Here is a 22,846-nt window from a genome sequence, read left to right as displayed (position 1 = left end):
CTGCCTTTCTGTTTGTCCTCTTTCATCTATTCCATAGACTATCCTTTTAACTTGGATTTATGGACTGTACATGAAAGGTTTTTAAAAAGCATATAGGAAAAGATATAAAGTCAAAGCACTAAGTTTCTATAATAGATTTGAAGTGCACATGTGCCACTTTTACGTACATACCTAGCTTTATGTATTTAAAAAATTAGAGCAATTTGCTTATTTGCTGAAATGGAAAGAAAAAATCATAGGCAAGATAAGGCAGTCCTAGATCAGGAACGTGCCAAGTATTAAGAAAGGTGCCAGGTGGAGAAAATGGACCCAGCCTTCTGAGTGTTTACCATCTAGTCAGGGACGTAAAACATACACATACAAAGATGACAAACCATTCCCACTGGTAAAGAGACACCAAGTGGTTCGTCTAGGATAGAAAGTTGGTTTGGGAAAGAGCAGCGGTGGGGGGTGAAGGGGGAAAGTCCTGGATATGAATCTCAGCACTTCGATTTCTACCCTGGGGACAGTTTAAAAAGCCTCTCCAGGCCTCAGCCGTAAACAGAGGATAGCAGTCCCTCCAGGTCATGGTGATGACGTGAGATCGTGTGTGTAAGGTGAGAGTCCAGCACGACAGCTCACGGCTGTGGGCTCCGTGTCACAGCATGGGCTGAATGTGGACCCTCTGGGAGCAGGGCCTTGAGTTGGACCTTTAGATGTAGAACGGCAGAGAGGAACAGTGGAGGTGACTGGACTGGGGCAGGAGGGGACAGGAGGGGGAAGAGGGACAAGGACAGAAGTGAGGCAGGGCTACACTGCCAGCGTGTCCTCAGGACGGAGGCGGATGAGGCTGGGTGGAGCTAGTGGAGGGACGCGTGAGAGACGTCTCAATCTGTTTATCTGGACAAGTTCTCAATCTTTTTCGCATGTTTTGGTCTCTTCCTGCTTAAAAACAGCATGTAGACTTGAGCAAGAATAGAAACCCTGGTTCAGCATTTTGCATACCTGCTGGAGAGGGTTCTTTGCCCTGTGGCTATAATTTCTCCTCCTTACCTTCTGGCCCCACTCCCTTCTCGCTCATCTTACCTTCGCATAAGTTTCCCCTCTTCTGACGTAAACGTCTCCCCCTCTGGGTCTTGCTTCAGCCGGCAGCAGCCCGCACAGCCTGGTGGGTCTGCTCTTGGTTGTTAGGGCTATAGGGTTGTGGACTCATGGCCTGGCAGGAATCCAGAGTAAGGGTCTTGGGTCTTTGAAATGTGCCAACCTGTTTTAAAAACTGTAATTCCAGTAACACCCACTTTGTGGTGCTCATGTGTCGGAAATAAATTCTGAAATTAAAGCATTGACGGGGAGCTTAAAAACCTGTGACCAAGTGTGAAGAGGTTAAGATCCAGAATCACAGATATGGGGGGGGAACGGAGCATGTTCATGTTCTGTACAAGATTCACCTGGGTCTCTCTAAGTGCCAGCCTTCAATACCACTTTAATAATGTGACTCCCTAATTTCATAAATTTCAGAATATTGGACCATAGATATTACAGGTTATCCTAGGTGGTATAGACAAATACTGGTGGATCCCCAGAGAGTTTGTTGCAAGCTCTAAAACATCTGCAAAGAGAATGTACGCCATTTGGAACATTCAAAAATGACATCAAGAAAGACAGCCAGCCTCAGGCACCGTATGACGTTAAATGAGTGTTCTGGGGGGAGAATTGATGGGGGGGGAGTGTCAAAGCTGCTATCTGTTTTTTCCCTTTAAGGTCTGCTGTTCTATGACCACAGGTGGTTTAAAAAAAAACACTTTATTACCTCTTAAAAAAGTCTTCTTTTAAACAAGAAGCTGTGCTCTCGCTCATTTAGAAAATATTTGGATAGTTTCAGTGACATTAGTGTTTTTACAAGCTGAGCTAGGGTTGAAGGTGCCTGGTGCTTACAGAACCTTTTCTTCCTTTTGCAGGTTTTCATCTCTGTGAACTGCTTAAGCACAGATTTCTCTTCTCAGAAAGGTGTGAAGGGGTTGCCTCTGAACATTCAGATTGACACCTACAGCTACAACAACCGCAGCAACAAGCCTGTGCATCGGGCCTACTGCCAGATAAAAGTCTTCTGTGACAAGGTAAGGCTGTTGACTGGGCAGGGACACTTAGAATACAGCTGTGCGAGGGGCACTCTTCCTCACAGGAAAAGACCAGGAGCTTTTCAGTATTTAAGCTCAATAAGAATGTATTGCTGATAATATAGAATAGCTTATTTTAAATTAGCAATTCATGTTTTAACCATGCAAAGTCGCATTATATAGGGGAGAAAAATAATCTCTTTTTCGTTTTTGGTTTATTTTTGGCCGTATTGGGTCTCTGTTGCTGCACACGGGCTTTCTCTAATTGCAGCGAGCGGGGGCTACTCTGCATTGTGGTGCGTGGGCTTCTCAGTGCGGTGGCTTCTCTTGTTGCAGAGCGTGGGCTCTAGGCATGCAGGTTTCAATAGTTGCAGTGCACGGGCTCAGTAGTTGTGGCTCAAGAGCTTAGTTGCTCCTTGGCATGTGGGATTGGTAGGAGGATTCTTAATCACTGCTCCACCAGGGAAGTCCAAAATAATCTCCGTTTGACTGAAAAACCAGAAGCATTGATAAGCACATTTTGTTGGGCGTGTCTGATAGGGTGGGACACAGGGACGCATGCCAGCTGCACCCAGTCCTCGGTGGCCCCTCCGCTTATGGGGCCCTGCGGGCCGCGGCCATGGTGGTGGAGCTCTTCCTGAGCTCTGGGGCCAAGGACTCTGCGCCTGCCCTATCGCGGGCTCACCTCCCTCCAGGGTGTTCAGCGAGTTGTCAGCCAGCTCACTGAGGCAGGAGGAGATGAGGTTCAGATTCTTCTCGGCAGCAGCAGGTAGGCAGGAGGCGAGAGCATAGGCCCCAGCGGTGTCCGTGTCATTTCTTGCCTCTGGTGTGACTCCTGTTCTGTAGAAGAGATGGGCACTCTTGCCGGGTGCAGAGCCAGGGGCTCAGCTGGAGCACATCCAGAGGGGAGCTCTGGGCCCACACTGTCTTGGGGTTTGGAGAAGGTGGTATCCTCAGCAACAGGGTGCAGCTGTCCACTGGACTAAGATTGAAGAAGACTTTGACTTCTCCCCCTCAGAAATATCAGACTGTATTTCTTTTTTTAACCAGTCTCCTCTTTTCATCCTCTTAAAACCTCTCTGTTGTTAAGATTTTTAGAAGGTACTAGGAACCTGGAAGTGTATTTGCTGTCAGAGGCCTGGTGTCCTGACCTGTGCTCTGGGCGCACAGAGCGTAACATCCGGCCCCAGAGGATGAGCCTGAGGCCTTCCGAGTCCAGAGGGTCCTGGATCAAGCACCCAGGTTTGGTGATACTCACCAGGTACCTGCCATGTGCCTGATAACATGCTAGTTTGTATTAATTCTCTGCTGTTGCTGTTAACAAATTACCACAAACTTAGTGGCTCAAAACAACACATATCTGTTCTCTTACAGCTCTGTAGGTCAGAAGCCCGACACGTCTTCCTGGGCTAAAATCAGGGTGTGGGAAGGCTGATCCCCTTCCCTGCTTCTCTGCTTGAGGGCCACCCACCTCCTCAGCTCGTGGCGCCTTCCATTTGCATAGCCACCCTCGTGCCACCTCCCCGGCTCTCCCGCTGCTGTGGGTGTGCAGGTGGCCCAGGACACGGTCCCTGTCCTAAAGTCAGCTGAGGGGCAGCCTCCTCCTTTGCTGTTAAGCTGACAGAATCACGGGTGCTGGGGATCAAATGTGACGCCTCTGAGGGGCGCTAGTCTACCCACTGCGTGCTTTCACATGCGCTACCTTTTACAAATGACAGGTCATGTCTGCTCTACAGCAGGGATTTCTGACCCTAAGTCAAATCTCTTGCCTTCGTACCACATTCTTTTTAGCCAAAAAAACCAAAAAACAAAAAAAACTATTGCGATGTCCATGCCCTTTTTCTAAAAATCTAGGGAGAAATTAAAGTTTTATCCATTTAATTAAAGGTTTTTTTTCACATCTGCTGTTTCTAAAGAAATTCCATGTCTGTTTAATAATTTTCCTTGGCATTAGAGTTCATAGGTAAGTTCAGGTTTTGAATGCTCTGAGGATGTTTGCTCTTCACGAGCCTTGGCCGGCCTCGCGGTGCGGCCTCTCCCTCAGGGTGGCCCTGGCCCTGTGTCAGCAGCAGCGCCCCCGGGAGGCGATTGCTTGGGGCAGGCTGTCCTCGGGGTTCAGGACGGCCTTTCAGAGCAGCGTCTCTCCAGCTGTCTCTGGTGAGACCGTGCTTTTTATTTCTAAATAAAGAGTGTGTGCTCATGTACTCTGTGAAGCAGAACACCTTTCCTTCACAGTTGCAAAATTGTGGTTTGAGACAACACATGATCTCATCTTCTGGAGCTACTGCCTGTCTGCTCTTCTGTTCATTTAGATCACACATGATGGAAACATATTATCCAGGTCTTGGAGAGTGTGTCAAATGGGCAGGCCAGAGTCCGTCGCTGTTTTCTCATTAATGGGGAGTCAAAACAGAGGCATGTTGGAAACCGGGCGTCTGTGTGTAGCGGTGCCCCGTGTGGCCTGTCTGCAGGTCCCCAGCTACCCTCAGCCTTCATGGGGGTGCCTTTCTTTTAAGACCCCTAAAAATATTCCCTACCTGTTTTCCCCTGCTGGCGGGAATAGGGAGCTACTTGGGGATGGAAATTGCTGGTCTCCTCTCCCACTTGCGTGGCACGTAGGAGGGGTAGGGAGTGTCGTATGATAGCAAGGTACTCAGGGGCATAGCATGTGAAATTAGACACTGTTTTCATACCCAGTTTTTAATCTTCACTGTTACGAGTTAATATAAAATCCTGCATGAGAAGAAAATATTGCGTATGTACTGTGTGTAATTTTCAAAGTCCTTGAACCTTTCAACCATATGCAACCCCCTGTGGCCCCACGCTCACTCCTGATTCTTGTGCTGCCAGTTTGAGCCTTGTGGTCGTGACTGCCGCTTCTGTCCTGGGTCCGTCCCATGCTGCCTCTTCTCTGTCCCACCTGCCTCCTTGATTCTCTCCTTTCTGAGCCTTGACTCACCTCCTGCTTGGTGCCTGTCAGTTCCTTTCCCTCTGCTAGCTCTTAAAACTCTCACATTTTATGAAACTGATCTACATTTGCAGTAAAAAAAAAACTAGAGGTAAGACATCTTTTAGTGTTCTTTAGGGGTATCTATGTCGTTTTTCTGTTCTAAGAAGAAGCTTTATCAGCACAGTATTATGAATCGCTTAACTAGTTTGATAAATGAAATTTGCTCTTACTTCAGAAGCAGCAGCAATTCAGCCCTTTTTCAAAGAAAATAGGAACAGACGTTGAATCTGTAACCAGTGGACGTTTTGCAGCTCCTCTTTCTAAGGGCTTGTGTACATCCCTGGTCTGTCCTAGTAGAGAACAATGCCTTTGGCACTTATTTCCCTCAAATGGCTTTCTTCTCCACTGCAGCTGTCACTGGGAGCAGAGGGTACGGGTTGACTTCATGGACGGTGGCCACGTGGTTGCCCAAGATCAGTCTCCTTAGTTGTTGACTGAGAGAAAGGAAGAATCAAAACAACTTGAATTTACTTTTTTAAATATTTATTTACTTATTTATTTATTTTGGCTTGCGCCAGGTCTTTGTTGCGACACAAGGGATCTAGTTCCCCGACCAGGGACTGAACCCGGGCCCCCTGCATTAGGAGTGCGGAGTCTTACCCACTGGACTACCAGGGAAGTCCCAAAACAGCTTGAATTTAACTGGCTCTCCATGATGTCCTGGGACTTCCTGTAATGTTTGTTGCAGTGTGTATGTCTACTGCTGATGAATCCTTTCAACTCTTGTATGTCTGAAAAACATTTCACTTTCAATTTTGAAAGATCTCTTTGCTAGCTATGAAAGTCTAGTTGACTCTTTACTCCTTTCAGTGTTTAAAAGTGTGGCTCTACTGTCTTCAGGCATCTGTTGTTTCTGATGAGAAATCTGCTGGCATCATTGTCTTTGCTCTTCTGTATTTAACGTATCTTTTTATTCTGTGACTTTTTAAGATTTTCTCTTTTTACTGGTTTTGAGCACTCTCATGTTTCTCTCTCTGTTTCTTGTCTTAGAGTTCATTGAGCTTCTTGAACCTCTGGGTTTATAATTTTCATCGAATGTAAAACTTTTCAGCCATTACTTCTTCAGCTGTGTTTGCTTCTTCCTCCTGTTTTGAGAATGCCAGTCACACATGTGCAGCTGCTTGAAGTTGTCCCGTGGCTCGCGGATTCTTTTTATTTTTTGGGTAACTTTTTATCTTTTTGGATAGTTTCTGTTGTGATGCCCTGAAGCTCACCAGTCTTTCCTTTTGTCTTGTCTACACTTGCTGTAACCCCTTCCCGTGTATTTTTCATCTTAAACGTTGTAGTTTTCATCTCCAGAAGATCAGTTTGGATCTATTTTATATCTTCCAAGTCTGTGCTTACCATGTTCAGTTTTTTCCACTGGCTTTTGAACACGTGGACAGACTGCGGCCCCAGTAACCATGTTAATGTCTGATTTCCATGTTGGTTCTGGCTTGTTTCAGTGGTCTGATCCTCTCCTCACTCATGGTTTCCTGCATCCCTGCATGCCAGGCGTCTTACTGGACACCAGGTGTTGTAAGCTTTCCCTTGTTGGGTGCTGGATGTTTCTGTCATTCTGTGAATCTTCTTGAGCCTTGTCCTGAGATCTGGGCAAGTTCCTTGGATGGAAACAGTTTGATCCTTCCAGGTGTCCCGTTCCCAGTCTGCTGGGCGGGTCCAGAGCCGTGCTCAGTGTCCAGCAGTTACTCTCCACCGCTGAGGCGAGGGCTTCCTGACTCTTCTACCCAGTGCCCTGTGATTATCCCTTTTTCCAGTCTGATCCCTGGGAACAGGCATTGTTTCGGCCCTGAGTGAGTTTCAGGCCCTGTTCTCTAGTCTTTTCAGGTGTTTTTTAACTGACTCCTTGATGGTGGGTGGCTTCCTCACACCCGCGCACTCCCGATGCTCTGCTGAGTGCCCTCTGAAGACGTCTGGGGTTCTTCCTCTCCTAACTTTCCTCTTTGCCACTTTGCCTGCCACCTTGATCTCCTTCTGCTTCACCTCTGCCTCCTCACTCCGGGGAGGCTGGCTCGAGGAGACCCCCGGGAGACCCTCCCTGGGCCGCAGCCTGAAAATGCTGGGAGGGCGGTCAGCATCTGGGGGGCTCGCCTCGCTGGTTTCCCGTTACTAGTGAACTGCTGTGCTTGGTTGCCTGGTGGCTGGGGCCTTAAAAAATCCTCGTTTCATGTATTTTGTGGTCTTGTCAGCTGTTTCTGAGTGGAGGGTAAGTCTTGAGAGGAAGCAGAGGCCCCTTCTCATTCTTTGTAGATGTAGCTGATAAATAAGGAGGAAAATGGCCTGTTTTGTAAAACTACCTTTTGGGGGATATAACTTATCTCTGTGAAGGTATTGTGTGACTGTTAGAAGGAACTGAGAGAGATAGCGACCAACTCTGGACGGTCCTGCGAGGCGGCGGGCGACCTCTGCCTGCGGTGCTCGTCAGGGAGGGAGGCTCGCGTCAGCATCGTGTGGCCGTGCTGATAAGCAGGCTGTATGATTATCGATATGTTGGTAGAGTAATTCCTTCTAAAAGCCAGAAGGTGGTTTGTATTCCGTATCTTAAAACGTGGTTTTATTGTATGATTGTGCCAGAATCAGTGGGATGATTTTATTGCCTCCCTTTGCTACCAGGGAATTTATTTACCATTCATACTTACCTGGATACCTTTGTAAAGAAATCTACGCCATCCAGAAAAAATGCCAGTAGGTCAAGCAAAACAACTAATGAGTAGTTTTGTTTTTATTTCACTTGCTTACTTAATTTCAGGTGGCGGTTGTGGCTAATACGCCTGTGGGTTCAGCCGTGCGGCACTGTGGTTCTTTGTGTAGTTGGTGCACGCTGTGTATACGTGTCCTTTATAGGCCTGGGAGTGCACTGCTCCTCTTTGAAGTGACTGCAGATTTCTAGTTAAATGTTTGTTTTTGTGAGTGGTAGTTGGTCGTATCTGTCACTTAGTCAATGCCAAGTCCTTGGACAGAATCGCAGTTTTCAGCAACCACGTTGCCCATACAGGAAAGTACGCCCAAAGCTTGTGTTAACTTGTATTTTTTCTTTCATTTTCTTGTTAATAGACAACAAGAAAAGTCACTTGTGTCTTTGAAGCCAGTGTGTGGTACATTAACGGATTTTCTTAGCTTCCATTTAACCTGGCCACATCCATTGTTGAGAGCAATTTTGCTCTACTTGTTTTTAAATAAGTGTTTTCCTGTGATTTCATATAGTTAAAAATAGTTTTAAGAATGGGCTTTTTAGAGGAAACTACTGTGATAAGCTCCATGGGTATAAAAAGCAATGCAGCTCATCTCCAAAGAGGAGATAGTTTCTCCTCATAGGTCAGGATGGGTTAAATATTTTCAAGAGGATCAGATAAACAGAACCACATCTTGTCTTCTCTTGACCTAGGGGGCTGAACGGAAAATCAGGGACGAAGAACGAAAACAAAGCAAGAGAAAAGGCAAGTGTACTGACCCCAGCTCCCAGCTGAACGCCTGTAAGTAGGAGTGTTTCCACCGAGCGCATTAGACCTTTTCCATTCAGAACAGCGACTCGAGTTTTCAAGCAGAAGATAGAGTAGTGGATACGTTTTACTGCTGTGAGGTGGTAGCTTTGCTTCCTTTTAACCAGGTACAAGGACAGAAGAGGGCTGAACTAAATCATTTTCTGGGGAGCCGCAGGAAGGGTTCCTGAGTTTTTCCGGAGTTCAGACGATTTTGGCTTTCAGTTCTGGTTTAGGTTGCTGGCTCTAGTCCTGAAAAGTAACACACAGTCTGCCCAAATAGCTGATGGTGAAATTGGAACTTGTCTAGATTTTTAAGAATAATAATAACACCCTTTGGAATTCGGGTTGTCTTGATTCCAAATGAGTGTGGTGTGTTCTTATGTCAAGTGTTCTAACTTTGCAGAATCTACAGGGCTTCTGTTTGGACATTGCACCGGGAAAGCTTTTTTTCTTTTTCTTTTTTGATGTGACCAGCATTCATGTTCACAAAATCCTGTAGCTTTCAGCTAAAAGGAAAAAAAGGCAAGCTGCTCTGTGTGGGCAGCACCTGTTCTCTGCGTGACTGGCGCCCAACAGACGTGGCCCCAGCGCACGGTCAGGGCTCTCACGCTGGCATCACGGTGCAGCCTCGCACCGTCACTTCAGAGAGCAGCTAGCCGGCTAGGAGAGCTCGTTACTAAGCACAGCAGGGCCAGAGGGTGGGGGACGATGGAGTCTGTAGTTCAGTAAGTGAGAGTTAGACAGCTGACCCTCAGCCTCCCTGAGGTTCGATTCTGAAGATGAAGGTCTGAAGTTGAGTTTCGTGTTTTGAATTCAAGAATATATATCTCTGTCAGAACCAATTATCCAGTGAGGAGAGCTAGGGTGAAATTACTTCTAAATTATGTTTGACAGTCATAAGTGTTAGCCTTTCAGACAAAAACTAAACATGTTTTGCCTCTGTTCTGGATCTTCTGTGTGTGTGTGTGTGTGCGTGCGTGTGTGTGTGTGTGTGTGTGTGTGTGTTAAGTTTAAAGATGACTTTTTCTCTCCTGATTTTGATAAGATGTGCAGTTGACTTTAATGCAAATACAAACAACATATTCCTTCACATAAGCTGTGATTTTTCTCAGTTCAGGCAGCATGACCTGTATCTGATATTCTACTATAATTTAAGTTTCTTAATGAGGAGAATGCTCTGTGGTCTGCAACCAGTCTGCGTATGTAAGCTGTTGACTGTAGTGTCCTCTTTTTTTTTTTTAAGTTTCTGATGTCAAAGTGCCGCTGCTGCCCTCTCACAAACGAATGGATATCACGGTTTTCAAGCCCTTCATTGATCTCGACACCCAGCCTGTCCTCTTCATTCCTGATGTGCACTTTGCCAGCCTTCAGCGGGGAGCTCACGTAGGTAACCAGGATCCCAGGGTGCTGCAAGGAAGTGAAACTCCACAGAAAGAAAGTCTTTGGCACTGTTCATGGCAAACAGAAGCCAGAACTTGGTGAGGTCTGCCTGGTGTTCAGGGTCAGCTCTTTGGTGTGTTTGGTTTGGGCAACACAATGTCCTTGCAGTCAAGTGTGTATAAGCGTTGTTGCTGTGCACCCGCAGTACCAGAACCGCAGTACCAGACCCAGCAACTTAATTCTGTGTGAATTCATCTATTTGTATCTTAGCTCATTTAAAGGATAACGGAGTAGTAATAGAATTTGAAGTTTGCGTCTGTGATCTTGTGAATTTAACTTACATGGGTCTGGACAGAAGGGAAGAGCCAGAGGAATGCTTGGGGTGGGAGCCTTCATGGGGTAAAGAACCTCAGAGGGCTCTCTCCATGGTTTCAGTCAAGGGGATCATCATCACTGGCACGTGTTTGGCCGTATCTTGGCAGCTAGTATGAGATTTAACAAATATGCACTTATGCTCTGTTTGGGGCAAAAGCTCAGTGCAGGTAGGATCTGGACGGAGTGGGCTGTGTCCTCCAAGCTGAGCTCAGATACCCCAAAGACATCTGTCATGCGCTTGGTACACAGATTCCTACAGATGGATGAGTTTTCAGAAGTCCCCAGGAAAGCCACTGCCAGTGTATTCAGTTTCTAATGAGAAGCTTTGGGGTGAGCAGAGGTTGGCAATCTTGTGCTGTAAAGGGTCAAATAATAAACAGTTTAGGCTTTTGGGGGGTCAAATGCTCTCTGTTGTGACTCCTCACCTCTGCCGTTGTGTGGCCAAAACCCCCATAAATGCTACGCCATGAATGAGCATGGCTGTGTGCCAGTAAATACTTTATTTACGTAAACAGGCACCAGGCCAGACTTGGCTTATGGGCTGTGGTTTGCCCCTGAATTAGAGGAGTTCGAGACATCTTTAAGAATCTGGTCATTGAAAAATAAGGCTAAAGGATTTTGTATGAGGTTGGTCAAATTCAAAAGTATTTTCATTTTAGGCATAATTAATTTAAGGTCTGAAATATTTTAGTAAATGTAGTCTTTCTTGCTTTCCTTTCCTTTCCTTTCCTTTCCTTTCCTTTCCTTTCCTTTCCTTTCCTTTCCTTTCCTTTCCTTTCCTTTCCTTTCCCTTTCCTTTCCTTTCCTTTCCTTTCCTTTCCTTTCCTTTCCTCTCCTCGCCTCTCCTATCCTCGCCTCGCCTCGCCTCGCCTCGCCTCGCCTCCCCTCCCCTCCCCTCCCTTTCCTTTCCTTTCCTTCTCTTTTTTGTTCTTAGGTCCTTCCCATTGCCTCAGAAGAATTGGAGGGTGAAGGGTAAGATTTATGTTTTGTTTTGTTTTAGTAAATTCTTTTTATTTTGAAACAATCTCAAATCTGTAGAATGATTACAATACAAAGAGCTCATTTTTTCCTGAGCCACTTGAGAGTAAGTTGCTGACCCAGTGAGCCACGTTCCGGAGTACTTTGGTGTTTGTTTCTATGAACGTGGATGCTCTCCTGCATGACAAAGCAGGAAACTGACGCTGAGACCTTAGTACCAGCCAGTCCACATGCCCCATCCAGCCTTCGACAGTTGTTGCAGTAATATCCTTTATGGCAAAAAAGGGTCCAGTTCAGACTCACACTGTGTCTCCTTAACCTCCTTCAATCTAGAACAGCCTCACTCTCTCCTTGACTTTCCTGAGCTAATACTGAAGGTTACACACCCGTTGTTGGGTAGGACATGCCTCTGTCTGAGTCTGTCCGTTGTTTTCTCTTGGTTGGGGTGGGTGATGTGTCTTGCTGGGAACCAGGTGGGGCCCTGCTCTCGGGTGTCCTGCCAGGGGCGCGTACTCTCAGTGTACCCGTGGCTGGCCACGTCCACTCTGATCGCTTGATTTGGGTGCGTCTGCCAGGCTTCTGCCCTGTGGAGTTACTCTTCTAGTTTTGTAGTAAGTGTTTTGAGGGGAGGTGCTTAGTAACTTTGTAAATATCTCATTCCTTGTCCGACTTTGCATTTCTTCATTTACATATTTACATCAGTATGGACCTACAGTTCCCCATTTTATTCAGTAAGTTGGGACCCGTCATCGTCATTGACTCTGCTCATATCGTCCCTGGGCCATGGGGTCCCTCAGGCTTGCTCCTGGATCCCTTTGACACGACCCTCCCATCCCCACTGCTTGAGCACATCCTCACTTTCAGGCATTGTGTAGTGTATTCCAGGCACTTGTGTTTTCCCTTCTCTGGCCCTAAAATCAGCCTCCTCTCCAAGAAGCCCTGTTCCTTGTGGAGACCGGGCTTTAGAAACCCAGAGGAGGCCCTGGGTGTGCTTGCTGCTGTCGAGGTGTTGCTGCTCCCCGCCCTTGGGGGCACCCTCCTCGGCCACACCGGCAACCCTCCTGCTCAGCGCTCTGCCGTGTTGAGGGTCTGGTCCTGCTCTCTGGTCCATCCACACCCACCCGAACTGGCCCCGGGCCTTCTCTCGGGAGGTGGGTTCTCCACTGCATCTTTAGCTTGTTGTGTCCTCAGACAGAAATCCTGCAGGTGCTTTCGTTGGAGGTCTGTTATGTGCTGGAAGCGGAGACAGCCTCTGTTCTTGAAGCAATGATTCTGCTCAAAAGCAAGCACTTATTTCCCTTTCAGGTTTTCTTACTGTTTTCCTGCTCACCTACTCTGAACCTCGCAACACGGAGTACCCTATAACGTGTGCCTTTGACAGCCAGTGACTGATCTTTCCACTTCCTTCTCCAAATGACCTATAAATATTTCCCCTTTTTATTCCCACTGACACTGCTGTATTTTAACCCTTTGGAATTTTATGCTACCGTTGTCTCCAAAGCTCTCCAACTGGTTCTTCTGCTTGAGGCTCTTGGAGTACCCCCCACCGTCTCTACCACACGCTGATTCCTGGGAACTTTCAGATTCCCTGAGAACTGCAACAGAAAATCTAAAATCCCTTACGGCCGCATGAGCACGATGAGACTCATCTTTCTCTGGAACATTCTGTTTCAGCTAGCCTGGCTTTGCATTTTCCTGCTCACACGTCCTCCCTTTTTTGACACGCCCTGTTACCACCTTCACATACATCTCATATCTCAACTCCTTCATAAGTTTTTTCCTGAAAAGAAACTCCATTCCCGACAGGGCAGCTTGAGCTGTGTAAGAGCAGCAAGGGTGTCCAGCAGGTGCCTGGGTGTCGTCCCAGCTCTGCTATTCAGTAGCACGAGCCTGGCTTTTCAGTAGCACGAGCCTGGCTTTTCAGTAGCACGAGCCTGGTTCACTCAACATCTTTTCTTGGGCTCCAGCTTTTCTTCCACAAAATAAGGTAGCTGGACCAGATAGAGAACGAAGGCCATTTTAAATCTAAGATTCAGTGATACACCCCAAACTCCTTTTGTTTCTGCAAGTGATTTAAGGTGAAGTCACTAATTGCGTACTCGGATCACCTGCAGGTCTAACTTGAAAAGGGGGCCTTACGGCTCAGAAGACGATTTTGTGATCCCCCCTCCTGCCAAGCTGAGTCGGGGAGAAGAACCGAAGAGAGGTACGTTGGCTTATGTGTCTTAGGGGGAGTTTTCAATTGGAAGTGAGCTCTGAATCTGTCAAAAACATATATTGCTCAAACAGATGTCATCAGTGTTGACTTCCTTGAATGTTCCTCTGTCAGACCAGCTCCTGGCTTGAGCTAGGACTTCCAGCAGAGTTAAAAGAAGCTAAAAGCTGTGTCCTTTAAGACAGATTTTATATTGGTTCATGTTTGCTGTCCTTAATATGGACGTCTCTTTTAATTTAAACGAATACCCACGATCTCTTCTTATTTTGCTCCTACCAATGAACTGCACTTTTCTTTTTCCCTCCTTATTTCCGACTGGGGATCAGTGCTGCTCTATGTGCGAAAGGAGGCAGAAGAAGTCTTCGATGCCCTGATGCTCAAGACTCCGTCTTTGAAAGGCTTGGTGGAAGCTGTAAGTAGTAGGAGCTTTGTAATCCTCTTTACAAAGTAAAAACAAACTTACATGGAATTCAGTTGGAACAAATTTTATCAGACCATCTGGATTCTTGTGTGGTACCGAAGCCCTTCCTGAGTCCCAGTGCCTTGTCTGTGGCTGTAGCACGTGCCACGTTCTACCCTGCCTCCCGTGGTCCTCAGCGCTGCAGGGCTGTCCCCACCTCACACCACTGCACCCAGTGTACCGGTTGGTAGATAGTAATTACTTAGCAATGTCTACTCCACTGAACTGAGTAAATTTGCGATGACCTGTGGAATAGTTTAATTTTCATATACTTGGTTAAAGGGAGGTTGCCACTTAACAAATTACTTAGAATCCAACAAAAATTAATTCTGTCAAATAAAATCTTAAGAACTTCATGCATAAAACAGTGGCTCTTCGATCTGCCTTTGAAACTCCTGATCTGGGAAATAACTGAACTCGTGTCAAGATCTTACCCAAAGCCTATTTGTGGAAGTGTAGAGCTGTGACCAGAGATGGCCCAACCCCTCCCGCAGGAGATCAGCAAAGGGCTCATCAGCAGACTCACCCCAGCCTGCCCTCTGGGACATCAGAGAGAGATGTGAGAAGGGTGCTGTGCTGATTCCCCGTTTCGGCTTTGCCCCAGGGTGAAATTCAAGGAATCAGCACTGTATCTTAATATTTATCAACCTCGGCCCCCTGTAAATCATGGGACTCTCTGAGCTCAAAGCATGTCCACAACTGGGCTGGAAATAGGTTTCTCCTGCCCACCCCCACCCCCCCCACTACTGCAGTGTGTTGAATTCATTTAACAAACATTTGAACGGTACCAGGATGGTACCTGGGCACTAGCGCTTCAAGAGTATGTGACACAGTGCCAGGCAGAGTTTAGGTGCTAGTTAGGGAGACACTAAAATAAGCAGAAGACTCCTGTGTAATTTGACAGGTACTGACAAATACGATGGAGGAAACTAAGGAAGGTAAAGCGGGACAGAGGCGGGGGGCGCTATCGCTCAGCCTCTTGGGAGCCCGGCGCCTGGCGCCCGCAGCGGCCCTCAGCCGGTCCCTGTCCCTGCACCACGGCCAGCGCGACCACAGGCCGCTGCTCTCTGTCCTCTGCTTCCTGCGACTTCTCCCGGCTTCCTCTTGCCTCACTTGTCTTCGAAGGCTTCAAGAGCCCTTCCTCACTTCAGAAGAATCATGCAAACTCTCGATTACGGCGAGAGAGGAGCGTGTGAAAAAGACTCACTGTGCCGAATATAATTTGTTCACGGCTCACAAGGAACCCGTTACGGCCTTCATCTCCTGGGGCGGGCAGGGGATTTCATAAATGTCCAAAGAATTACTATCCAGTGGTACAGAAAAGAAATGAAGTTGTTTATATGATGGGAGCTTGGATTAGGTTTGCAATGTGTATTTTTATTAGATTGAAAGTGATCTGAAGGTTTGTCTTCTGAGGCCCTATTTTCAGGGCCACCTCAAGCTGTGCTCCCCAGATGGAGGGTGGGCGGGCGGTGACCCCAGTGTGGGAGCAGTCTGCACAGCAGTTCAGATAAAGCGCTTCATCTAGGCTGAATCGGCTGCTTGTCCTTGTCCCATCGCCTCCGGATACAGATAGCGTCTGTGCCCTGAGAGGAGTCCTCCAGAGTTTACCGCGTGCTGATTTCGTCACACTGTGCGGACCACCCACTGGTCCTGAAGGGGTGGGGCTGGGACCCGGTGGAGGGCCACACCCTTGGCTGCAGCCTTAGCGGAGCCTGCCTGCCCTCTGCGGAGGCTCTGGGCAGTGCTGGCAGAGGCGCAGGCCTGGCTGTGGTCAGGGCCTGGATGTTTCTTCTGGGCTGTGGGCTGTGAAATAGTTTCTTCCTTCTCATAATTCAGTATCTGACATTAACTCCTGCTTTGTCCTGGACACGCTTTAATCCCGCAACAGTCCTGGGTGTGTGAGGTGAGAGTCTCCCTTTACTGATGAGAGGAGGCTGAAGGTTAGAAAGGTCGCCTGCCAATGGAAAGTGAGTCAGAACTGATCCCATGTAGGTGTGTCTGACTCCCAAGCGAGGCCTGAAAGCACCTGTGACACGATGGATGCCTGTCATTGTGCGCTCGGCAGAGCCCGAGGGACGTGAGGTCAGAGGCCCCGCTGTGGGCAGTGGACTTCGTTCCCGGCGTTGCAGCCACGTCTGCTCATCACACGTAACAAGTGATGCTGCGTATGTGTGTGTGTGTGGCCGGGGGGTGGGGAGGGTGGTGAGCAGCTCTGTGCTTTCCACTCGGTTTCTCTAGAAACACAAAACTGCTCAATAAGGTATTAATTTAATAAAACTATGGCCATGTAATAGGCTTAGGACATCTGTAACCTCGGGAGAAATAACCAGCACCGGATTCCAGCTTTCTCCAAAGGCAGATAACACCCCTTCCCAGGATACAGACAGGCTCTCATCCATGTCTTTGCATGTGCATTTGTGAGAAATGGAAAGTTGAATGTCTGTACCACTATATTAATGTATTATATATATTGTTTGTTTTTTCAAGCCATGAAAACAGCATTTTGTAATTATTTTTCTTTTGCTCTTATAGATTTCAGACAAATACGATGTTCCCCAAGACAAGATTGGGAAAATATTCAAGAAGTGTAAAAAAGGGTGAGCACTGACTGGCATTCTTAGTACCACTAAATAATGTTAATCTTATATAACGTTCATGTTATTCACATGTGTTTGTGCCCACTCAAGAACCAGTTATAGAAACATGAATGCAAGAACGTATTTTTTCTTACTAAGTTATCCACATAAAGTTGATTTACTTTTCTAGGACATCTTTGTGGGTTTTTTTCAAGTAGAGTCTTTGCTCTTCCCATGCTTGGCCGCAGTGCGGTGGCTTCAGGTTCCAGAGCACATGATGGAATTCACTCAGGGTGACAACAGTTGCTGCCCTGGTCCCTGAGCCCCCATCGTGGGTCAGGCACTAGACCGGGCCTTTGTGTGTTATGTAATTCTCACGTCACCCCGAGGCGGACGTCACTACTCAGTTTCTGGATGAGGCAGTGGAGGCACAAGAGAGCCTGAGAGGCTTGTCCAAGATCAGGTGGCAGGCTAGTGCTGAGGCCATGGTTCAAGCTCTGTTTTGACCGACTGCAAAGCCTTCACTCCTTCTGTTCCACCCTCCTGCCCTGGATTGTATTTCCAATCACAGAGTGTTGCTCCTTTGTCCAGAACTTAGTATTTTTAGTACTGTTTCACTTGTGTCTATGCTGTTTGACGCGGGTAAGCAGGGTATAGAATAAGAATTTTTGGCTTAATTCTAAAGCAAGTGCAACTTTCTAGATGGGTCTAATGGGAAGGGTTGGAATTGATAGTAGTTCAGCTAACCTTTAAGCGTAATTGCCGGGGAAGATTATTTGTCAGGGAGCTCTGGCTTTAGATCTTGTAGGTTAATTTTATTGATGTGCTTTTGAAAGCTGGACCAAAGAAGTGCTCCTCTGTAGACTTATTTTGTTCATTATTTAATAAATGCTGTTTATTGAATGATTACTGCAAGCTGAAGTAATAACCATAATAACTAAGCTAGTGTGTTTTCTTTATCATACGCCCTGCAGGTTAAGTGCTTCACTTCATTTAATCCCTACAACAGTCTTATAGGCACTACTATTATACCCATTTCATAGATGAGGAAATTGAGGCATAGGGAGATTTAAGCAGTTTGCCTCCCGTGTCATAGCTAGTAGGTGGCAGAGCTAACGGTGAAGTCTGAGTCTGACTACAGAGAGTGGGCAGGAGTGAGTGGGCCTGTCTTGTCTCCCCTCTTGCAGGATCCTGGTGAACATGGACGACAACATCGTGAAGCATTACTCCAATGAAGACACCTTCCAGCTGCAGATTGAAGAGGCCGGGGGGTCGTACAAACTCACCCTCACTGAGATCTGAGGACACCCTGGCCCGCGACTCCCAGCGAGCTCAGTGAAACTGTCACATGGGTCTTTGGGTTTGGCAAGCCGCAGGTTCCCCAGTCGGCCGCCTCCCAAACACAGGTGGATGTCAGTGGAAGGGGTTCCTTTCCAGCTGGAGGTGGCGCTGCATTGGGCTTGGAGATAGCTTTGAATATATTGCATTGGTGTTTTTCAGATGACAGAGAATGCATATACCATGATGTGTGAATTTTCTGATATAAATACTTAGGAAGTGAAAACTTTGTTCCAAGATTTACTAAATTACCTGGGAACCTTTAGGGTATCCGCTGCATTATTTATAAAAATATTGTCTCTTCAGTGCTGGTGGGCCTGCTCACTAGTACACATCAGACTCGGTGTAACTCTGGCTGCCTCAGGTTACGGGCATGGCACCCCAGGAGGACAGGGTGTGCCCTTTCTCCCTTGGCCTCTCATTCCCCAGTAAATGTTTACTCTGGTAGGGCAAGTTACTGAACTCTTCCTGTGCAACTGTCTTGAACATGTCAGCTGCCTCTGATGAAGAACTTGAACGGTCACAGTGTGCCTCCGTCAAGCTGAAGCTGCGTGTGTGTAAGTGCAATACATCTTGAAGGCCTTTGTCTGTAAATGTGTACATACCTGTCCTATATAAATAGATAATATATACCTGTGGTGTCTGTGTACATATAGTGAAGAGATGCAATAAGGTCTACCTTAAAGACTCTCTTGAGATGAGAGGATAAGTGATTTTTGATCACCTACACCCAGCAGATAGCGTATTGCGCTTAGTGGAACCCGCGCAAATGCTTTCTCTGTATTTTCCCAAACACAGCAGTCATTCCGTAGCGTAGCAGAACCTTCTCAAGTGACAGAGATTCTGTTTGCTCTTGAGAATGTTATTGTTTGGACATCTGCACAGTTTAACAGATGAAGCAACTCATGTGTGCTGTATCTGCCATCATCCGTCAGGTGGACCCGACAGGGAATAAACACAGCGCTCACAGCACACGCTGTGGTTCCTGTGGGCCAGGTGGCAACGCAGGATGGAGTCCTTCCCGATCTTCCTGTTGTAAGAAGAGACTTCTGGGTTATCATGTGTCAGAACCTTCAGGCTGTCATTGTCTTGCATGCTAACAGTTCTAGAAAGCAGTCATGGATTTATGAGACCATGTTACTGTGGCAGGGGACTATTTTGTACACATGTTTAAATATATAAAAATACTAAAAAGAGTAATTTTGTAATGGAAATAAAAGCTCAGGTGTCTTTAGGTTCAGGGAGGTAGAATAGGTTATTTGTATAAGTAGGATTGATAGTTAATTCTTACATTAAAATATTCTAATGAAGTATGTGAACTAAATTGCTGACTTTCCAAGATAAGATATTATGGGAGATGGGTCATATAACAATATTTTATATTTTGTTTTATGAAATCAGTTTTGTCTTATTTGTTTTTAATTGTATAATTGAAGTTGTATTTTAAACCAGAGGGATTAAATTTTATATGTCTATTTCGTAATATGTCATTTCCTATTATTCAGTTTGACTTTTTGCTTTCATTAGTCAGTAAAGCAAAATCCGAGATCTTTTGTTTTAATTAATTAATTTATTTATTTATTTGGGGGGGGTACACCAAGTTCAATCATCTGTTTTTATACACATATCCCCGTATTCCCTCCCTCCCAAATCTGAGATCTTAAAATAGTTGAGCTGGAAAGAATCACCTTAGCATTTTCTCCTTCTTTCCCAACATGTATACTTGGGTCTCTTCCTTCCTCTTCATTTTTCCTTAGAGGAGTCTGAAATGCTCCCAGCGGTTGTCACCTGAGGGGCCCTGGATGTGATTTTAGCTACTACCAAAATTTAACCACCAAGGCTTAAGATAAACGCTTTCAGACCTAAAAGCTTAGTGTTCTTAGTTTTTAAAAGCTTAACAGAAAACGTTTGGCTTAAAAATTTACCAGTGAATTCCCTGGCGGTCCAGTGGATTAGGACTCTGGGTTCTCACCGCCCAAGGCCCGGGGATCAGGGAACTAAGATTGCATAAGCCGTGCGTTGCAGCCGAAAGAAAAAAAAAAAGGAATAAAAATCTACCAATAATGTTTCAGTTCATCAGAATTTCTAAATCAAATGGCTGTTGTAAGCACATGCAGGTGGGCCTCCATGTGATAGACACTGAAGTATATTTGTAGTACACACATGATCGCATGAGTGAAGTAAACTCCCTGATAGACTTCCTGCAACATCTCTGCACCTTTCACTCTAATCCTTGGGCCGCAAGTCAGACCTCCTGAGGGGCAGGCTCCTCTCCTGATCACCCAGTGGCTCCAGAGCCTGTGGGGTGACACCCATGTGTCCTGCCCCTGGGGGCCCTTCCAGGACTCCACTGCCCCATCCCCTCACACTCCCTGCCTTCCCGCCATCTGTGTTTCTTTCTCCCTTGGTCACTTAGCTCTCTCTTTTGCCTCAAAGCTTGGCTTTCCCCTGATGGCGAGGGGCTTCCCCGGTCTCTGCAGTGGACCAGCCCAGGGCCCCTGTCCTGCACTCCTGTGCATGCTGTGACCCATGCCCACCCCTCCTCAGCTCCCTGGATTGCCGGCACCCAGCCCAGTGCTAGTCACGTGGCAGGGGCTCAGGAGACGATTTCGCAGTGATTAAGTGACACGCTGCTGCCATTGGTGCGCCCCGTCCCTTGCGAGATGTCAGCGGGAAGACAGTTTAGAAGTTACGTGCTCAGAAATGAGTGTGGCTGGGCCTGGATCCGTAGGGGCAGTGTGGGCATCGTCTCCGTAACCTTGGTGGCAGTTGGGAAAGCAGAGCCTCTGAGACGGTGCTCCGGAGCACGTGGTCGCAAGGGGCCGACGGGACGCGGTGGGGAAGGAGTCAGGAGGGGGAGGCGGCTGCAGCCGCAGGTGCAGAGGGCTGGGCGGGGCCTGCTCGGGGCTGCCCTCTGTTCACCTGTGGAGGCAGCACGTGGTGTCATCACGTATCAGCAACATCTGCATCTCACCTACAAATGTTGGCCACCAGGATGTAGCAAATACAGGCCGGTAGGTGGTGCCATCAGGCCCTGGACCCATGCCTCCGCCTCCCCGAGGGCGTCGCAGCAGGTGTGGAGTAACAGCAGGCCCACAAACTGCTCCTTCTCCGTTCAGGTCACTTCTGTCTCACACACGCATCCTTGGTCCTGAACTCCTTTAGCTGTCACCCCCTTCAGATCTTTTAGCCAAATTTTTAAAAATTTTATAAATGTGACACATGCTAAGAAAAAAATCATAAGTCATTGGAATGAATGACTAGAGCTCCATGAGAGCATCCCTCTGAGGGATGGGTTTCCTGCCCCCCCATCCCACGCCCTGGAGAGAACCATCGAACCGTTCTCCGAGGCCACACAGGAGTCCTCGATGCAAACTCAGGCGCACTGTTAATACTGTTTCAGGTCGTATTATTTTTTGCACATGTTTTCATTTATCACTGTTCTTTAGGCATGAGTTCTTTTTAAAACTGCATTGTATTCCATTATATAAATAACCATCATCTAATCAGTACCCGTTGATGGACAGTTGGGCTTAACATTTTGCCATTACAAACACTGCTGCAGAAAAACCTGCAGGCAGGTCTGTCCTTACGTGCTTGTGAAGTAGAATTGTAGGATCAGTTCTTAGCGGAAGAATACTGAGTCAGAGACTATGGTCTGTAAACATTTTGTAGAGACTGTAAAACCACCATCAAAAGTGAACCGATTAGGGCTTCCTAGGTGGCGCAGCGGTTAAGAATCCGCCTACCCATGCAGAGGTCACGGGTTCGATCCCAGCTCCAGGAAGATCCCACATGCTGCGGAGCAAGTAAGCCCATGTGCCAAAAAAAAAAAAAAAAAAAAAAGTGAACCGATTACATTCCTACCCACGGAGAGTGAGTCTGTTTCTCGACATCTCACTGCTTAATTTGCACGTCTCTGAGTGTAGTTGAGCGTAACTTCGAGTTTGGTGGCTGTTCGTTCTTCATTTTCTGTGAACTATGTGTTTACCTCCTTGAAGGAATAATTGTTCTACTTCCTCACTTCTTACGTACTCAGCCAGGGGCAGCCTGACTTCTGTCCCTGCCACACCAGCAGTGGAGCTCTGGGCCAGGTGTTGAGGAGCTCCTTTAATCCTCGTGGGACCAGGGAGGGGAGGATATCTCCCCATTTCACAGGCGAGGTTCAGGAGATCACAGTGCTAGGGAGAGACAGCAGTGCATCCAACTCCAAGCCTCCATTTCTTTCCACTATCACGTGCTGTGTCCACTGCGAATTCTCTTTCCAAGGTTACCGATGACCTACTTGCTCATCTTTGCTCTCGCTCTCTGACTTTTGACATTAAAGAAAACCTTCTAAATTACTTTGGCTTTCATAATGGGTATTTCATTTAGAAACTGGGTTGCAAATGTCAGAGAAACTTTTTTTTAAATAAATCTATCATCTATCTATCATCTATCATTTATTGGCTGCATTGGGTCTTCGTTGCTGCACACAGGCTTTCTCTAGCTGCTGTGAGCTGGGGCTCCTCATTGCAGTGGCTTATGTTGCAGAGCATGGGCTCTAGATGCACAGGCTTCAGTAGCTGCGGCACACAGGGTCAATAGTGGCTTGCGGGCTCTAGAGCACAGGCTCAGTAGTTGTGGCACACAGGCTTAGTTGTTCCGCACATGTGGGCTTTTCCTGGATCAGGGATTGAACCCATGTCCCCTGCATTGGCAGGTGGATTCTTAACCACTGTGCCACCTAGGAAGTCCCCAGAAACTCTTCAAGTTGGCTGAAAATAAAGGAAATGTGTTGCTTTCCAAACTCTGAAGCTGGAGGTGGCCCAGCATTGTCCTGGACCTTGATGTCACCAGCAGCCTAATTTCTTTCCTCCTTTGAGGGCTCCATCCTAAATTTTACTCTTCTTAAGGTGCTCTACCACACTCAAGTATAAAACACTGAGGAAGG

The 22,846-nt window shown here is 47.0% G+C and overlaps 1 protein-coding gene across 11 annotated transcripts in view; it reads left to right on the top strand.

Moving 5' to 3' along the window:
• The window catches only part of GRHL1 (grainyhead like transcription factor 1), a 50,086-nt gene extending 30,698 nt beyond the window's left edge, over positions 1-19,388 (top strand). For 8 of the 11 annotated variants that reach the window (XM_057740759.1, XM_057740756.1, XM_057740762.1 and 5 more), the window contains exons 9-16: positions 1,938-2,096; positions 8,492-8,579; positions 9,832-9,971; positions 11,278-11,315; positions 13,436-13,527; positions 13,863-13,948; positions 16,532-16,596; positions 17,763-19,388. In XM_057740759.1, the coding sequence (XP_057596742.1) occupies positions 1,938-2,096; positions 8,492-8,579; positions 9,832-9,971; positions 11,278-11,315; positions 13,436-13,527; positions 13,863-13,948; positions 16,532-16,596; positions 17,763-17,877 (783 nt within the window). In that variant the 3' untranslated portion in view covers positions 17,878-19,388. The remainder of the gene's footprint in view (positions 1-1,937; positions 2,097-8,491; positions 8,580-9,831; positions 9,972-11,277; positions 11,316-13,435; positions 13,528-13,862; positions 13,949-16,531; positions 16,597-17,762) is intronic. The other 3 variants (XM_057740761.1, XM_057740757.1, XR_009054585.1) reach the window with 2 other exon arrangements.
• Positions 19,389-22,846: the final 3,458 nt, after the last annotated feature.

Source organism: Hippopotamus amphibius, chromosome 7 (genome assembly GCF_030028045.1).
Source record: "Hippopotamus amphibius kiboko isolate mHipAmp2 chromosome 7, mHipAmp2.hap2, whole genome shotgun sequence".
In the NCBI taxonomy this organism is placed as follows: Eukaryota; Metazoa; Chordata; class Mammalia; order Artiodactyla; family Hippopotamidae; genus Hippopotamus; species Hippopotamus amphibius.
Note: the sequence above shows the minus strand (reverse complement) of the source record. Positions and strands in the feature narration are given on the sequence as shown.